At 40.9% G+C, this 19,382-nt stretch overlaps 1 protein-coding gene across 1 annotated transcript in view; it reads right to left on the reverse strand.

Annotated features, from left to right (window-relative positions):
- Positions 1 to 19,382, reverse strand: part of PIGG (phosphatidylinositol glycan anchor biosynthesis class G) — a 2,654,828-nt gene that overhangs the window by 2,325,712 nt on the left and 309,734 nt on the right. The window contains exon 3 of the mRNA XM_044060932.1: positions 10,292 to 10,501. Within this exon, the coding sequence (XP_043916867.1) occupies positions 10,292 to 10,501 (210 nt within the window). The remainder of the gene's footprint in view (positions 1 to 10,291; positions 10,502 to 19,382) is intronic.

Genomic DNA, 19,382 nt, shown 5'->3' on the forward strand with positions numbered 1-19,382 from the left:
TGTCTGAACTGCTACTGTTCCTAGAGGTAGGAGGGTTTGAAAGTGTTGCAATGCCAAGAACACCGCCCTCATTTCCAGAACATTTATGTGCAGGTTGTACTCCATGTTGGACCATTCCCCTTGGACTGTTCTTCCCTGAAAAAGTCCCCCCCACCCTATCAGGGAAGCGTCCGTGGTTATAGTGGCCATCGGATTCGGTAGAACAAATGGATGACCCATAGTGAGATCCTGACTGGACACCCACCATGAGAGGTCTCGCTTGCAAGAATCTGTTATCAGAATCTCGTGCGTTAGGGGTAACTGCTGGAACGACCACTGCGTGAACAGCAGCCATTGGAGGAGCCTCATGTGCAATCTCCCCATGGGAACCGCAATCAGGGACGCTGCCATGAGTCCCAAAACCTTCAACACCAATTTGGCTGGGGCTTTCCTGCATTGCAGTAGACGAAGAACCTGTTCCTTGAGGGATGAAGCCCTTACTTGAGGGAGCTTTACCAATGTTAAGCGTGTATCTAGGTCTGCTCCGATGAATGAAATATGCTGTGAGGGCAGTAAGGCAGATTTTTCGAAGTTTATGGAAATCCCTAGGTGGGAACAAAGGTTGACTGTATAGTCTCTGGCTTGTATGAGGCGACGCTCGGTGGTGGCAGTGAGGAGCCAGTCGTCCAGATAGGGAAACACCCGGAATCCTAGACATCTCAAGTGAGACGCTACCACTGCCATGCATTTGGTGAATACCCTGGGGGCTGAGGTGAGCCCAAAGGGCAGGGCTCGAAATTGAAAATGACTGGCTCCCAGCTGGAAGCGCAGGTGATCTCTGGACGGTCTGGCCATCTTGATGTGGTTGTACGCGTCCTTGAGATCTATCGAGCACATCCAGTCGTCCTTCTGCAAAAATGGAAGGATCGATTGAAGCGTGACCATCCTGAACTTTTCCTTCTTCACGAAGGTATTGAGATTGCTGAGATCCAAAATGGGTCTCCAGTCCCCTGTCTTTTTTGGAACTAAAAAGAACCTTGAGTAAGTTCCAGATTTGAAATTTCTATTGCTGCTGGGCCTCGCAGATGGGGTGGCACATCTGGAGACCTTCTTTGTTGGGGTGGAGTTGACATAAAGGGTATTTTGTATCCTCTGGTTACAATGCTTTTTACCCAGGAGTCTGAGGTGAGAGTTAGCCAGGCCTGTGGGTATAAAGCCAGCGACCCGACTGCCTCCAGAGCAGGACAGTCGGGCCCCCATTCAGGAGTGCTGGAAAGGCTTACCAGGGATAGTATCCCTGTCGCCTTGGTTCTGCGGACCCCCTCTGCTGCCGGGGCGACGTCTTCCATGTCTGCCCCCCCTCTGCCTCTGGGGGGGGTTCACTCTGTGTGGCCTGGAAAGATCCCTGAGTTCTATGGAACCACATTTTTCCGCCTCGTTGCCCTTTGGGGTACGGTCTAGATGGAATGTAAAAACGGACTCCGACAGCAGACAGAGTCTTTCCTTCCTGCTCACACCGAGTTAATGTCTCTTTCACTTTGGGCCCAAAAAGAGTGGCACCATCAAAGGGGGCGTTGGCGAAAGAAGACTTGAAGGCTTCCGCAAAAGAGCACAGCCGCATCCAGGATTGTCTTCGTAAAGCAATCGCTGAAGCTGTGGCCCTACTCGACCCTTCAGCCGCATATGAGATGAGCCTCATGGACGAGTTCACTACAGAGGTAAGGGTGTTAAGTTGTGCTGTTACCTTATCTGAAACAGCAGCACCTGTGTTACCCTGGAGGGTATCTCCCAGCTCCTTGATGAGATCCCTCTGTAGTCATGTAAAATGTGTCAAATAGTTTAGCGAACACATGGAAAAAGTCGCTGAACTAAAAACACTCTTCCCGTATCTGTCCATAGTCCTAGAATCCTTATTAGGAGGATGAACAGAAGAGGAAGACTCCGACATCTCCTTTTTAGTGGCTGCGGCCACCACCATAGCGTCAACCGGGACTCCTTTGGTGAGATAAGTCTTGTCCTGGGGAGCGGTAATAAATTTGCTTGGTTTTCGAGGGACCGGTTCCACTGTGTCCGGTGTCTCCCACGCCCTTCGAGCAATCAAATCCATTAACTCATCGAAGGGTGGAGTAACCCAGGAGGTAGAAGGTTGAGCACCAAATGCCTTCAGCAACACTGACTCATCCTCAGTGGGGGCTAGGGACTGCCAATCACCCCTCTGTTTTAATATCTCCAAGATGTCCGCAAATGAGACATCCTCGGAGGGGGATTTTGGGGACCCCTCTGACTCATCCAAGTCAGTGTCAGAAGTTAGAGATTCCTGCGGGGAATCTAAGTGCCTCCTCTTGCACAATCTTTTCCTCGGAACCTCATCGGAGGGGGATTCCGGTGAGGCCTCCGAGGAACAGGGGGCATCCTCTGGGGATGGCTGAGACAATGGTGCTCCACGCTTTGGATGTGTCATGGGAACAGAAACAGAGAGCGGCTCCTTAAGGGAGGGAGAAGACGCGTCCGATGAAGTGGTTGTCTGTGTAGACAAAACCTTCCTCATAAGGTCAAAAACCCCTGAACCTCGGGTCGAGGACTCCCCCGGTTCCAAAGAACATGGAAGTATCCGAGACACGGGGCCCATGGGTCTCGACCCCGAGGACGGAGCCGAGCCGATCTGCGCCGAGTACCCGAGAGGGAGAGTCGGCACCGAAAGGTCGGTACGACTCACGGTCCCGGCAACCAAGGAGAGATCGTCGACTCCGTGACTCACCTATAGGTTCCGATGGAGTCGAGGTAAATGGTGTCGATCGTGCAATGGATGGTTTCGGCACCGAGGGCTCCACTATCATCGGCTCATCCTCTTCCGGCTCCGAAGACTGGATGGGTCTCGAAGGAGGACCTGTTGGAGATAAGGGAAGGCCTTCTAGTTTCGACACCAATTGGGAGGAAACTGCAATCAATTTGGAAAGGGCCGTGTTCTCCATAAATTTCTGCACGACACGATCCACATCAGTATCGGATAATGGTCTGGAAGATCGGGTCGAAGGGGCCGAAGATGGCACTGACCGAAGAATAGACGGTGGCAGTAGTTCCGACACCGGTTCCAAGACCTGGGGCTCAGTGAGAGATAAACGTTCGACGCTCGGCCCCGAAGTCTGTGGAACCAGCGAACGAACTTTAGAAGATGTACTCGGAGCCGATGACATGGGCTCCGACATCTTTGACCCCTTCGAGGACTTAGAAGCCTGGTCAGACTTGTCCAAGGCTTCCTGGAAGGCAGGCTTAAGAAGTCCCCTGTCAATAAGTTTCCTTTGTCTATCTGTCATGACCCTCCCACTGAAGGAAAGGCAAATAGAGCAATCCTCTTCAAGTGGAGAGGGCCAAGACAGTAGACGCAGGAAGTGTGGTTGTCAGTGATGGACATTTTCTGTCCACACTGACACCTTTTAAAACCAGACTTGGCTTTTTCAGACATAACAGTAAACTCACTGTAAAAGAAGAGAGAATTTAACACTAGCTATTATTAAGGAAGAAATTAAAGCTATAGATTAAAGAAGGGTGGGCCCCAAAAGGGAAACCTATAAAAAAAAACTAACTACAATACACACACACACACACACACACTATAGTATAGAAAATAAAATATCAAAAACTATAGGAGTATAAGAACTTTTGACAACAAAAAAAAAAAGACTATCTTATCTGTCTAACAACAGTTTTCTCTGGTCCGAGCTCTCTGAACGATGTGATCTGTTGCAGCGGCAAACTAGATCTGAGTAATGGCAGGGAGGATTGTGGGATATAGCCTGGTCTCGAGCTTCTCTAAGATGCAGAGCTTTGCTATGTGGCCGACTCGGAGCCGAGGATCGGCTCCGAACCCATGTGTAAGAACAAACGGCGAGATTGAACACTCTCACATTATTATATTTACAATCAGAATAAAATTTAAACTTAAACTCCCTGGACATAGTGTGTATAAAGACATTTTTGCAAGACATGAATCTTCAAGCATTACATGACTTGCAGGGAAAAGTACATTTTCTATCAGTCAGAGGTCATTCCCTCTCAATAAATAAGGCTTCCCTTTAGTACCTCGTAATCTATGGGTCTCTGAGAATGTACTATTCACATCTCGTTGACGATAACCCCTATTAATAAAATCAAGACTTAACCTCTCAGATGCCACTCTATAATCATCATCATATGCTGTTTTCTATTTGAATCTATGGATCTGATGAAGCACTATATTATGTGAAAGAGCATATCTGTTTTTATATTTTTTGCTTTAAATACATTTATGCATTTAGTCATGGTGGTTGGACTGTTTTATATTTTTTGGACTGCCTTTGTTGCAACAGACCACCCTTCTGTCGTTTGCTTTATTTTTTTATTTTAATTTTTTTGCTTGGATATATAATTTTCCAAGATATGCTATTAATTACAGAAGGTTTAGAATTGTTATAAAATGGTAAGTGTGTAAACATTTTTAGGCTCTGCCAAGACTAAAATTTGCCATGAATTCCATGTGTTGGAGACATTGGGAGGAGATGAGGGAGCTGGGAACATACATGTTGATTATGTAATCAATTAGTCAATATCAAATAAGACCTTGAGAACATTCTGGAAGGAATGACTGCAAGGAAGGTACCACTTAATGTGGTACTTATTCTTGGTGGGATTTAACAGGCAAATACTCACAACTAATAATGAAAAGGTTCCATATTTTGCAAAGAAATCAAAAACTAGAAGATGGAAAGCAAATGTTTTCCCATCTGGTGATGACGTGATACAATTAATGAGTGGAGTGTACCAAAGAGATGAATGCACTGCCAATATTTTATTTATTTATTTGCTTTTTGTTAACCGGGATAGTCCACTGGCCCAAATAGAACACAATTTCAGTGGAGGCCCGGGGAGAAAAGCTCCACAGTACAAAACTGACAGTTAGTTATAAAGAAGAAGAAATTACAATGAAATTGTAATGGCATTGCAATCAATACAAAAATTACAATTTTATAACATCAGTATAAGTAGTTGCATGGCATATTGAGAGTATGAGGTCTACATACAATTGTACTATTACAATACAAAGAGTAGGGATGATAGGATGTGGGTTGTTAGGAGAGTCTAAGGAGGCTTGGTGCAAGTACATTTCAAGCATGAGGAAAGGTGGGTATGTAGGGAAGTTTTGAAGCGGGAGGGGTTTTGAGTTGATCTAATGGTTAGTGGTAAATAATTCTAGTTCTTAGCTATTGAGTGAGAGTATACAAGCTTTCCCGGTGGGAGATTAGGTTTGTATACCTGTAAGAATTTCTAATCCCCTGATCTAAGGAGCCTATTAGGTTGGTAGTAATTGAATGCAGAGCTTAGGACAGGACAGTCTTGGGGTATGAAGAGTATTTTGTGAGCTGTGGTTAGCTGCAGGTAGGAGAGGTAGTTGGGTAGTTCTAGCCATTTTGGTGACGGTAGAACAGTGCAGTGATGGGTGGAGTATTTGGAGTTAGTTGCAAATTTGGCTATTTTATTGTAGCAAGTTTCAAGTTTCAGTTTGAAGGAATGTTGTCAATTTGTAAGTAGAGGAGCACCGTAGAGGAGAGAGGATAGTAGGTATGTTGTGGCTAGGGTTATTCTTGTGGATGGGATTAGGAAATGATTCTGCCTATAAAGGGTACCTAGTTTAAAGTGTGTTTTCTGAATGTTTTGTTGTATATGAAGGTCAAATTTCCTGTGTTCGTTAATGGTGACTCCGAGTAGTTTTGTGTTGATAATGACCTCTATTATTGATTTATCAAGAGAGAAGATGGAGAACTCTGTCTTTTTTAAGGGGGTTGATTTTTTAGGGGTGAAGGGTATGATTTTAGATTTTTTGGGGATTTAGGGCAAGGGTGTTGTGCATCCAGGATTCTGTTGCAGAGAAAGCATTTTGAGTTAGTGTAAGTAAATCAGAAATCAAGTTCGCAGAGCAGACAATGGTGGAGTCATCTGCATACTGAATTATAATTCCTTGAGATAGGGATGAGATGAGGTTGTTTATGAATATACTAAAAAGGATGGGTCCAAGTATGGAACCTTGGGAAATGCCAGTGGTGGTGTTGAGGAAAAAAGATATGACATTTTGCCATCTAACAGCCTGCTCCCTTTGATTTAGGTAACTACAGAACCAGTTTAGAGTTGGGGGGGGACAGACCAATGTTAGAGAGCAGGGAGAAGAGAAAAGGGTAAGAAACAGTGTCGAAGGTTTTGTTAAGGTCAAGGAAGAGGGCTGAGACTAGACTGCTGTTGTTGCAGGCTCTATTTACTGGAGCCATACATGAGAGAAGGGCAGTCATGGTACTGTGGCCAGGTCTGAATCCATGCTGTGATGGTGACAATAATTTTTTGTTCAGAAGGTAGTTGAGAAATTGGGTAATGACACATTTTTCTAGAATTTTAGAGATTGGGGGAGAGAATGGCTATGGGTCGAAAGTTACTGATGTCTGTATTGTTGCCTCCTTTATGGAGAGGGAGGATAAAGGCTTTTTTCCAGGCTGTGGGAACGCACGACTCTAGAATGGATCTGTTTATAAGTATGCTTACAGGGTATGAGAAATTATCAGCTGTGATTTTCTGGTATTCTGAGGGGAGGTTATAGGGGGCATTGGAGCAAATTTTTAGTTTTAGTAGTAGTCGTTTTATGATTGAGGTTGGGGTGGGCTTTAGGGTAAAGGAAGAAGGGGGTAGGTATTGGGTTCTTGAGGGGATTGGGAGTGGGTAGGAGAGGGGGAGTGAGTGGGTGATGTAGGGATGGGTGCAAAGAGATTTGTCTGGGAGAATTTTGCAGTGATATTGGCTAAGGAGTTAATAAAGAAAGTGTTAAAACAGGTGGCTATGTCTTCTGGGCCTTTGTCTGGATGAGGGCAGGGGTTCTTTTTCTTGCCTGAGTTAAGAAGTGAGGAAATGGAGCTCTAGAATCTCTTTGGGTTCTGCTGGTAGTTAGACTGTAATTTCTGGTACTATTTTTTTTTATCTTTTTTGACTAGTTTTTTTACATGGTTGCAAAGTTCTTTGAATTTTAGTAGGTCTGTGGTATTCCTGTGGGTTTGACATAAATTCCATATTTTGTCTCTAGTATGCATGGGAAGTTGAGTGGATGTGGATAGCCAGGGGGTGTGGTTATTTTTTATTCGCTGTAGTCGTAGAGGTACAATGCTATTTAGAGTATTCATGAAGGTGTTACTGAAGTAGTCAACAGCTTCATCTAGTGGGAGGGTCTTTAGTGGTTGCCAGTTTGTAGATTTTAGAATGTTATTGAAAGTTATAGGGTTGAATGAAGTCAAGTTCCTTGTTTGTTTGTATTGATGCTGACTATGATTGGAAGGAGATGCTCGGATAATAAAAACTGGGAGATCACTGCTGAGTCTGTTTGGCAGTATTCCAGCTGAGGATATGTTGTTAGGGTTTGAGACCATAATCTAGTCTAACACAGATATCAGTCCCTTTTTTTGATATGGTGGGGGATTCTATGAGTTGGGTGAAGTTGAAGAGATTAATATTAGCGGAAGGGTGGGTAGAATTAAATTCAAGTCAGTTGATATAGACATTGTCTAGTACGATAGTCTCATTTTTGATATTACTGGAAGTCCAGGCTAGAATATCCTCTAATATGGGTATGTTGTTACCGGGGGTATGTAGAGGGTTATGATGCAAAGTTTCTTGTTGCTGTTTATATTTAGGAATGATATAAGAATTTCTGTGTTTGAGAAATGTGGGATGGGGTTACTAAACAAAACAAGACTGAGAGAGGTGGACAATAGAAGAGGAACTCCACCTCCTTTTTTGTGAGTCCTGTCTAGTCCTATTGTCTGAAAGCCTGGGGGAGAAATTCACTGTCTTTGATACGGGGTTTTAGCCAGCTTTCAGTTATTGCAATAATGTCTGGTTGTTGGTGAGCAATCCAAGCATGAAAGTCAGAGATTTTTTTTTATGCTGCGGAGGTTTAGGTTTACTATATAGACAGAATTGTGTAAGGCTTCTGTTATAGGATTTGGATGGAAGGTTGTGTGTATTAGGTCCTGGATTGGGGGAATGTCGCCGGATAACGTTATGATGATAGGGTTACGAGTGTGACAAGAATGTGTTGCGCTAGAGATGGATTTAGAGTGATCTGTTTGGAAGTATAAGTTTGGGGATAATGGTGGTTGAATTTGACTTTTATATGTTGAAGAGATAGTCTTTATATGTTGAAGAGATAGTCTTTACTTTGAGGTGGAGGAGAGGGTTAGCAATAGAGGCTTGGAGAGATGGCTGTATAGCAGTTGGGTGAGACAGTAGGGGAGGCTGAGGTGGATGAGGCTGGAGAGAGGTTAGTAGGTAGGATGATGGAGTTTTTTGGGGGAGTGAAACAGTAGGGATAAAAGGAGTGTGAAGAGGAGTGGAATGGAGATTGTGAGTGTTCTCAGAAAGGACATGTTTGGAGTTGCAGAGTAGCATGGTGGAGAAAATAGAGATGATGGGGTTAAGAATGGGTAAAAGAAGACTGAGGAGTTTAAGGAGAGGTTTATGTTATATAGAGGGAAGTATATGAAGCAGCGAGTTGGGAAGAGGGTGTATGCGGTTGGTTGCTTGAAAGTGTGATGTTAATTTTGGGTCTAGTGGGATTAGCTAAAAGATAGGGAGTAGTATGGGTTGGAGTGAGTTTGTGTCTGATAATATATTCGCAGGGAAGGGTGGAGCAACAGGTGGGAGTGGAGGCGGGTTGGGTAGTGGATAGGATTGGACTATGTTATGGGGGTGTTTCCCAGTTGTGATTGGTTAGTGTTAATTAGAGTAGGGCTTATGTAACTCCAAGTTTGAGAGAAGTAGGGGTGGGTAGGAATGGGGGTAGGGTAGAAGAGCGGGGTGAGCCCAAGCAAAGCAAAGGGCGAATGGAGCGAGGACAGACAAGAGAAGTGTTTTGCACAAAAAACTATCAGAACAGTAAGTCATAGCAGAATTATATCAAGTGTTTTAATTCCTGGATGTTTTATCACACAGCACCATAGACGGTACAGAGTATTAGTGAAACGGGGAGGAAATGAGGGACAGGAAAACTGACAGAAAGGGAAAATAAGAAAAAATAGAATAGAAAAAAGAAAAAGAAAATATAGAAAAGTGAAAAATTAAGATGCCTAACAAGAGGTCGAGGAAAGGGGAGTATAAGGGGGTGCTTGTGGCAGTCTGGGTAACACAAGACTATATAAATAGATGTTTGTCTAATATACAAAAATAGAATATGGGAGTAAACATGTTTAATTAAGCATACAATGGGAGGTGAGGGTTGATTATACTGACATCTATAATTTAGCAAATTAAAAGATTTCTTAAAACACTTTTAAGATGTTGTCTTCTAATGAAGAAAAGTAGGTTAGGGTTTTACTTGCAAGGTTTATTGTTTCTATTGCAATCTTACTTGTTTGTTTTATCTTGGTCAAGTATGTTATATGCAGTTAGGTAATATGCTCCATGATAAAAAAAAGTTGTTAAAATTGTAAGTTAATAATTTACACTATGATAATATGACTTCAGAATGCCTATGTGTGTTCACTGAACTGCTAGTTGAATTGTTATGTGTAAGAATTTAATGTTGTAGTGAGTTTTGCTACAATGTATTATATTGTGTGAACAAGCAGTGTGCTTTTTCCTCCCTATTCTTCACTGCGGTGTGACCACGGAGTTAGCATATATAATTTCAGGCATGTGTGGGAGAAGTGCCCCCAACATCAGGGCACAGGGAGGTTCTTTTTTTGTTTGTTTTTTTTTTTATGGTTTTTCACTGTTTCCTATATTTATATTTAGTTTTCAAAACGCTGAGCAGAAAAAAAGTTTAACAGTTCATAAGTAAACTGCTTCAGACAGAAGATAGACTTGTTTTTGTCAAGTGTACAATTATAAATAGATATCCAACTTATAAATATCTAAAAATATCAGCATAAAAACACTTTCCTGAGCTTTTTCAGGGAGAAAATTGCTGGATATGGTAAAAGGCACCTCTTGAATTTATTATAAATATATTGCTCTAAAATTCCAAAAAAAGCTGTGTCTGGGAAAAATAGCACATATATCAGCAAACAGTCTCCACTGACAATGTAACAGGACATCAGAAACAACAGTTTGCATTGCTACTTCCAGATTAACCATGTAGATTGCCTACTCTTAACAAGTGAAAGAAATATAATGTAATAAAATATGATATGGGTATCAATGCTCTTTCTCATACAGACTGTAATTTTTTTTACTCAAGAGTTAAATACTGTAACTCTATCATTAATGAATCTGTTATTATAAGCATATATGAAAAAAAGCTAACCTCTTTATAGTCAGAAACAAAGAATGATGTAGTCCCATCATGTTCTACAAAGTGTTTCGGAAAAAGTTTCAGCCAGGTATCATCTCCATAAAACACAATTCTCCTTCCAGCATCTTTAGCTTGCCAGATGAGGTTATCTTCCAGTAAAGCTGGGGAATTCAAGTTCATAATGACATCAACAAAACCAGGTACACTTCCAGTTACAAGTGCCTGTGGACAAAGTTAAAACATTTTAATTGAAATGCTAAATAAGGTATCAGAAAGTCACCAAAAAAGAAATATTACGAATCAAGAGTTTCAAAGACTGCAGAATGAATTACCTGCCCTATGACACAGGAAATAATACAGCACCATAATAAAGGCATTGGGCTGCAGCTTGAGTTTGAATCCCAGCAACTCCCACTTGTACTACTATTACCATGAGAAATTATTTAATCTCAATGTCCTCCTAGGTCTGTCCCTTAAAACACTGGTGTAGTCTTATGTTCCAGTTGGAATACCTGGTTTCTGAAATTATTAAATAAAATATCTATCTATCTATATGGGTCTATGTTATATCATAGAACAGCCACATTGTCAAACATCATCTCATCGACAATGCTGACCGTCAACCCCCCCACCCCACTCTAATTATATATACCAACTCCGAGATTGCACTACACTGGGGAAAAGAGCATATTTCCTGATCCCTAACGTAACATGATCTCAGTCAGAATGGTTCGATGGCCAGCACTATCGATGAGATGACATTTGACAATGTGGCCATTCGATGATATGACACATATACATACACATACACACACACACACACACATATATATATATATATATATATATATATATATATATATATATATATATATATATACATACATACACACACACATATATATATATATATATATATATATATATATATATATAGTATATATACATGGATTCCCTTCACAAGCTTGAAGTTTCAAAACTTGGAAGTGCAAATGGTCAAGACCATAAGATCAAAGTTTTGAAACTTTGAAAGTTTTGAATGGAGACTGCCGTTCAGTGCGGAATGGGAAATTTACCATTTTCCTGACTGTAGTGCGATCTCTGAGTTGGTATATTTATTTAGCAGGGGGTGTAGGGGGTGCAGTGGGGCTTGCCCCCCTGCAAAAACATAAAAAAAAATTTGTTTTTATTTTGTTATTACAATTTTGAAGTTTCTAAACTTTGTTCTTATGGTCTCAACCATTTGAAGTTCAAAGTTTTGAAACTTCAAGCTTGTAAAGTGGATATCAGTAAATTACAAACTTCACAAAACTTCACAAAAACAATCTGAAAAACTATTTTATCATGACTTTCAGGGAAACAATTAATGTCCAATAAAATCTTTAAATAAACTATATTACTATGCCACTCAAGTATAACACAAATTGGTTTATTCTGCCTTTAGACTCAAATATCATAAAATGATCAATATCTGACTTAAAAACTGCCTTACCAAATGCTATCTGAAAAAAGAATAAAGTTCATTTTCATAACATCTAATCAATAAATTCTCTTGATATAATATTAAAGAAATGCATATAACCATACCTTGCCCACGCTCAAATGAATTCAGAATGTCACTGTTAGACTTCGATGCTATCCACATAGCTCCAAGCTGTGACAAAGTAACCTGCAACTGTGAAAGTCAGGAAAATACTTTTTCTCCATTTATAAATCCTATACTGAATGACTGAAATCAGTAGAAGAAATAATAAATATGGTAGTTTTCAAAGACTTGTTAGAATGCTTAAAAAAAAAGAAATGACAGGTATCATAGTCATAATGTGCAGCAAAGAAATGTCAATTCTTTAAGTTATGGATTAAAAGAATGAAATCTGTGAAAGTTACAATACAATACTGTCTAAACACAGACAAACGTCTATGTCTGTGTGAGCAGTAAGATGAACAGTGGGAAACCAGTCAAATTGGTATATTAGAATTCCACCAAGCTGTCTGAAATCATACAACTCAACAGCCAAGTGGAGAACTTAAAGGATATGCAGGTAGGGCCCAGACAGGTGAGATATGACACCAGCAGGGTAAATGGAAACAAAGAAAACTAGTCAGGAGGCAACTACCACTGCAGCTAAGTAAACATGGCGCTATGCAGGATTGAATGTAATACACAGCTCTGTTTAGATTATCTGTGATGACATCATGTAAAGGGAGATCATGATTGATATATTCAGTGATGACATCAAGACTGAAAATTGCATCAGAGATGATAAAGCCAGCCTCAGGAGTGCCCCGTTGAGGTCTGCACGGTGAACATGTTCCCAACAAGTACAATTTAATGCAAAAGGAGTAAGTTGATACTCCAATCTAGACTAATAGACTAAGCATCCTCTATTCTTACTTTATAAAGTTAATGTTCATAAAAAGAAAATTCATCATTTATTTTTCTTCTTATGAATGCTCCCTACATTTTTTAATATCAGATAGGTTGCCCATATACTTAGGTCTGTTGAACCCTTCAGAGGAATGATTGCCTAGAATCAATTATGCTAAACTAAATTGGCCCATCTCCAAAACGGATGCCCAAGCACCCAAGTTTTTTTTTAAACTGGTATCAAAATATGGCTACTGTTGTTCCCACAATAAGATATGCAAACAGGAATATTTACATTTAATTTGATGTAAAGCTGTAAAATGTGTTTTAACTTGACACTGAGTCAGTGTTAAAACTGTTTTTCACAGTTTACCATATCAACTACCTGGGAATTTAAAAGCTCTCTTCAGTTGGAATCTCTATCAACAGTCAATCTTGCCGCTGTAATCTTTTAGGTTTTGCCCTGTAAACAGATGTTAAGCAACCAAATCTACACAATCCGAGCTTTTAATTTTATTTTCATTTAATATAAAGGGTCTTATCCCCAAGATCCCTAGATGCAAAGGTTTATATTTATGGAAGATATGTTATATGATTTAGCTGAATGGAGAAACCACACTAGCATGGGAACAGAGAAGTTGTTTAATCTTTATTATATGAAACAAACTTTTAAAGTCAATAAGCAAACAGTCAAATGTTATGACAGAATGAAATGAACAGGGTGAAAAAAGGGACCCTAAGTGGGTCCTACAACTGAGCTCATTTTCTACATTAATCAAAATCTGGCATTTTTTTCCAGAATATCTTCTGCTTGTGGTGCAGTCTTATGCTGCTAGTACAAGCCATGACAATCGCATACTGATAACTAAATGCACCCAAACCCTGATTCCACCAGTTTACTTCAACCACTAGTGAGTACAGTTCCTACAAATTAAGAAATACCAATGAAGAGCTGACATTTACACTACCAACAAATTCTTCCTTTACCTAATGAAAATTCCAGCAGCCATGTCTGAATGGATAGCTCATTCATGCAGAGAAGGTGGTAGAAGTTTAAATGCGTCTCATCAAGGATGGCCCACTTGTAGATTATCTGATACAGCAGGAACATATCTACTAAATCTTACAGTCAACACCCTTCCTTGGTAGTGTCCATTGACTGATTTAAATTCCATGTAAATCACCAAGGCATTGCAGGATAGACCAAAGTCTAAGGTTCAAACTCTGATTCCTGAAGCAAAGAGAGACTAAAAGAGACCTGGCTCTTGGAGTAAGAGTTCAGATAACAACAGAAGGTAAGGGTATGCACCAAATGCTAAGCAACCATGGTACAAACATCTACAAAGGGAGCATTCTTGAAGCAAGTACAAAAGACACAGATGTGCCTTTAGAGGATTTACAGGCAATATTTTCCTGTGGGCAGTGAGTCACTTGACGGCAGAAGATCATGGACTTGGGAATCCACTTGGAGGGTTTTGTTTACCAAGTGCAAGATCTTCTCTTCTTAAGTTAAGGAAATAAATAATTATTCTGTCTTCTTACATTCATGCGCCTACTTCAAGGAAAACATGAGCTAATGCTGCACACCAAGCATAAGAAGATCCCTCTCTTTCCCTAGTTACCATCTCTGCCCAAGTTTCTGCCCCACAAAGAAAGAGAGCAAGGGCAAAAATGCAATAGTTTAGGTTCAGATCAAAAAACACTTTTGGTAGGAACACAGATTATCCGGCCGGAACAGCTTTTCTGTTTGGTCACAGCTCTGATAACAGCTACTGCTTTCAGGAAAACGAAACCACTGTTGCAGCATTGTAGGAGGTATATTTTGGACAATGGTTACACTATAAGTATGTGGAAGGAGCTGTTTATTTTATCCCATTAATAGGTTCAAATGAAATGAGTGTTGATTCTGACAAAATCCCCGGTCAGAGGATGAAAGCGCTCAATCCGGTGGTTTTCCAGTTTTACTATTAAAGTGGATTTTATTGCTGAATTCTTTGGTTGTGGCTATTTGTGTTCGACTACACAAGAAAACCTTTTCAAGACTTCCTGACTGCTGACAGTGTGTGTTTTGTATTAGTGGTTTTGGTCAACACTGGTCGCTCCATTTTGTACATTTATTCACATCTAACTCCTCTAGTCCACACTGCATTGTTTAGGATAAACCATTTTTTTTTCATCTTACCTTTAAGCATCCCTGTGACTAGCACTTGTTTTAAAACCTGCTGGAAAGCACTAGGAAGTCTTAAACTGATACAAGCACTCAACTCTCCTTGTTAATAAGGAGAAATTAATCGTAGGCACTAAACACCCTATAAGCCTATAATTGCAAAGTACCTTGCTAAGGTAATGGAAAGCAGCTCTTGTACTTTACAAAAAAAAAAAAAAAGCACCAAACCAGGCATGTCCAAGGGTCAACTTCTGGTGATTTCTCCTGTCCACCTGGTGAATCTGGAAATACTGGGGCAATGCAGCAATTGTCTCATGTACACAGACAACCCTCTCCTCCTACCACCCAACACTACAACCTGCGAGAGATGCACTTACATAGCCAAACTGGAAGCAAAGCTCTCTCCACCCAAGATTGTGCTAGACAGTCAAGAGGAGAAGGTTAACACCCACACTACACCTCAAGCAACACATAGCCCTTCTAAAGCCACACCACCAACACCCACACATAGCAACACTAAACCCACATATGTGGAGGCCCTTAACAGTAACCTGCCCAAGCAACAAGGACCTCTGAAGCTGAAATGCAAACAAACACCAATCACAACCAAAGTGTCACATAGCTCACAACACCAGTGTGCCACCCAACAACAGCACCTAAGGCAAGACAACGTACCCAACACTTTAGTCATAGGTGACTCTATAGTCAGGCACACTGATGTCCCACTCACCAGGCTGAACAAGGAGAAAATTACAATCAGCTGCCTGTTGGGTGCCATGATCCGCCACATAACACATGCACTCAAGTCACTCCACAACAACTACAAATATGACTCTGTCATTGTCCATGTTGGAATGAATGACTTGAAACGTACCTCCCTGGACTACATGAAACAAGACATGGAAGAACTCTAGGATCATGTGGCCCAGGCAGGCATGACCCTAGCACTGACTAGCATCCTGCCTTCGCCCATAATGATACCACAGTATAAGGACAAAATGACTGACTTCAACAATTGGCTAAGTTTCTGGTGTCATTCAAAAGGGATCCAGTATCTGTCTGCCTTTGACGACATGATCAACAGACCATGATGCTTTGCCAGAGATGATCTGGGATTCAGGTTACTGGCTAAGGCTCTTGCCACCCCTATAGTGCCTTTTTTAGGCAAAGTTCAAAGGACAAAACCACCACCGTAACAGGTACAAGCATGCAATATCTGAAGGTAATGCTACTCAATGCTAGAAGTCTAAACCTCAAAATGTACTCTCTCGAGGCACCCCTAAAAATGGAGAATATCAATATCTATGCAGTAACCAAGACTGGGTTCAAGGCTCCAGAGAGCACCCCTGAAATACCAGGCTACAACTCTTACCCCACGTTTGGGCCACCAAACCAGGACCGAAACACTAAAGGTGGAGGAGTGTCCATATTCACCAAGGATATTCACACCAGGCTAGTTGCCCAACATAATGCGTCTTGTTGCATATAACATTTTACCTTAAATGAAGACAAGACACTTCTTCCTCTCTTTCAGTGGTATTTATTACACACGTATGGGAGCCTCATAGAAAGTACCAGGGAGACTCCCCGAACAAAGGAATGCATAAGCTTATATGCTGGTGATATCGCTGACAGTAAAAAAAATACTAGACCAATTAAATTAGTACAAAAGACAATTAACCAATCAGTGTTTTACCCATAGGCTTAAAGCAGTTCACATTACTACATCTCTAGGCAGAGAAATAAAATCGGATATACTTCTATATAAGGCACATTTCCTGCTTTTAAACGGGCTCTTGTTTTTCAGTACTTTCCACTATTCACAGTTTACTCACAGTTCGTAGTACAAAGTTCATCTCAATGCATTCAGGTTTTCACATACTCAATCTCCTTAAACACATGCTTTGACCATTCATATTCTACAATCCCCCCATTTGATGCTGTGTAAGCATCACCATTTAGTCTATCATACATTTGCCCTAAGTCTAACATAACTATGTGACTAGTTCTTTCAACACTGTCACATATTTTTATTTCATCATCCATATTCATAACTGCAGGCATATAAAACTTTGGCACCTTTTTAGTAGTCTTAAAAGACATTAATTTCAAAATCAATGCTTTGATTAAAAACAGAACAAGAAAATCAATAAGAGCTAATACTGCAATTAATAAAATTAACTTCAGAAGTTCACCTCCCCAACCTGAGAACAGGTTGGTTAACCAAGCCCATGTTGAGTTGTCGGCCTCCTTGGCCTTAGAGAGTTCGGAGACTCTCTGAATGAGTTTGAGATGACTTTCAATTTCATGCTGATTGTCAGGAATAAACACAGCACTCCTCCTGGATTAAAGCACAAGTTCCACCTTTCGTCGCTAGGGTGAAATCGAGAGCCATACGGTTTTGGGGGACTACAGCTCTCATAGCAGTCAGTTCATCAGTCACTAGTTCTAAAGCAGAAAATGTGGCATTGCTTAATACTTCAAGCAATTTAGACAGTTTTCTCAGTTCCCAGATTGATTTTGCTGCTCTGTATGCTGGAATTATACCAGCCCATAATATGACATCATCACCCAAGTCCATATCAGATAGCCCTTTGGTGCCAGCATGAGTCAAGCCATAATGATAAATCCATGATGCATCAATTTGGCCTAACGGATTAGCAGGCTTTTTAACCTCTCGCACATTCCAAATTTTTCCTTGAGGTAAGGCAGATGTATGTCGGATGGCTGGAACCAAATAACCTAAGAAACAGCTACCAGACCAGTTTTCCAGTAGCCATTGATAGGCCTTTCTTCCGCATATAAAATAACAGTCCTGCACTAGGGTGATAACGTTTGAAGAATGGTCACTGCCCATAGTTATGCCATGGAATATGGCAAGAAATACGATGTTACAAGAACCAAGTAATGAGGCATTTCTCAATGTCGGCTGAATGGCATCAAATGAAACTCGACAGCCCGAGGCTATACGTTTTCCTTCTGTATAATTGCACTGGTATTCGATGGTCGTGTTGCAGATACTTTGTCCCATTTTTCGAGTCCAATGATGTTGACTTGAGTAATTTCGTCGGAAACACAGAGTGCCATTGCAATGGAGAAAAAGTTGTAATTTACTGGATGTAATGTTAGCAGTGTTGCCGAGTAAGCTAGTCCATGTATCAATGATACTTAGTGGAGCCACAGCCAATGACAACCCCCATGTACGGAGGGAATGGAAGTGCAGATCCAACAGTTAGAGACGTTGAATGTAGAAGCATAAACATATTTGATGGCTTGATAGGTGTTGAAAGGTGGGTGCCAAATAGCTCATTTGGTGTGATGCGACAATGGAGCAGGAAGTAAAAATGGCCACATCAAAAATAACAGTACAACAAAAATAACCACCAAAATGACTGTCCAATATTTTTGTGGAAATGGTGGTTGAGTCTGCGTAGTGTCAGAAGCTTGGAGTTTTCCAAAAGGGTACATGTTAGGCAATGTCAGGTACTGGAACAGTTCTATGCGAGTACGAGTAGCAATGGGAGGAGAATCTGGAGTCGAAAAAGGTAAAGGTTGTTGATCTTCAGACGGAACAACTTTTTTGACGTGTGAAATGTGTATCCAAGTTGGAGAGCCTTGCAGTCGCACAGCAGATGACATTGTCAAAAGAACCAGGAAGGGCCCCTTCCAGCACGGCTGCAGTGCTGTTTTTCTAGAGAAGGACTTAATGTAGACCCAATCCCCTGGTTGTAGAGCAGATGCTAGAAAAGGATCAGGAAGATGTTGAGTGGCTGCTACTTGTCAGTGGTGACACTGTAGGAAAGAAATGAGATTTGCAATACAAAAGAATATCATTATCAAATGCATCATATTCAGAAAAAGGTGGTGAAGGTGTCATGGGCATACGCAAAGGGCGACCCATGAGAATTTCATGTGGAGAAAGACCCTTAGTAGGATGCGGTTGTGACCGCATAAAAAGTAAGGCTAGTGGTAAGACTTGCACCCAAGTTAAGCCTGTTTCAGAAGTGACTTTAGCAAGTCTTGTTTTTAATGTCTGATTCATGCGTTCAATAATACCTGATGCCTGTGGTCTATATGGACAATGAAATTTCAAAGTAATGCCTAGCATGGTACACAATGATTCAACTAACGTAGCAGTAAAATGCTTTCCACGGTCAGAATATATTTGACAAGGAACACCAAAACGAGGTATTCATTCGAAACACAATTTTTTTGCAACTGAAATAGCATAATTTTTAGCACAAGGGTAGGCTTTCAACCACCCCGAAAAAATATCAACAATAGTCAAAACATATTTAAACCTTGCACAAGGTAGGAGTTCAATAAGATCCCACTGTACAGCACAAAATGGTCCTATTAGTTTTGGCACCGGTTGAGCAGGAGCCAGAGTGCCCTTTGAAATGTTATGCTGTAAACAAATGGAGCACGTGCTCAAAAAATGTTGCACAGAAGCAGAAAGTCCTGGGGCAAACCAATCCTTCTGGATTTGTTTGATTAATGCTTGTACCTCTACATGAGCTGGCAAATACTTTTATGAGAGAATTTAACAGAGATATAGAGCAAATTAA

Source organism: Protopterus annectens, chromosome 2.part0, assembly GCF_019279795.1.
Source record: "Protopterus annectens isolate FY-2018-M chromosome 2.part0, PAN1.0, whole genome shotgun sequence".
Taxonomy (NCBI): Eukaryota; Metazoa; Chordata; order Ceratodontiformes; family Protopteridae; genus Protopterus; species Protopterus annectens.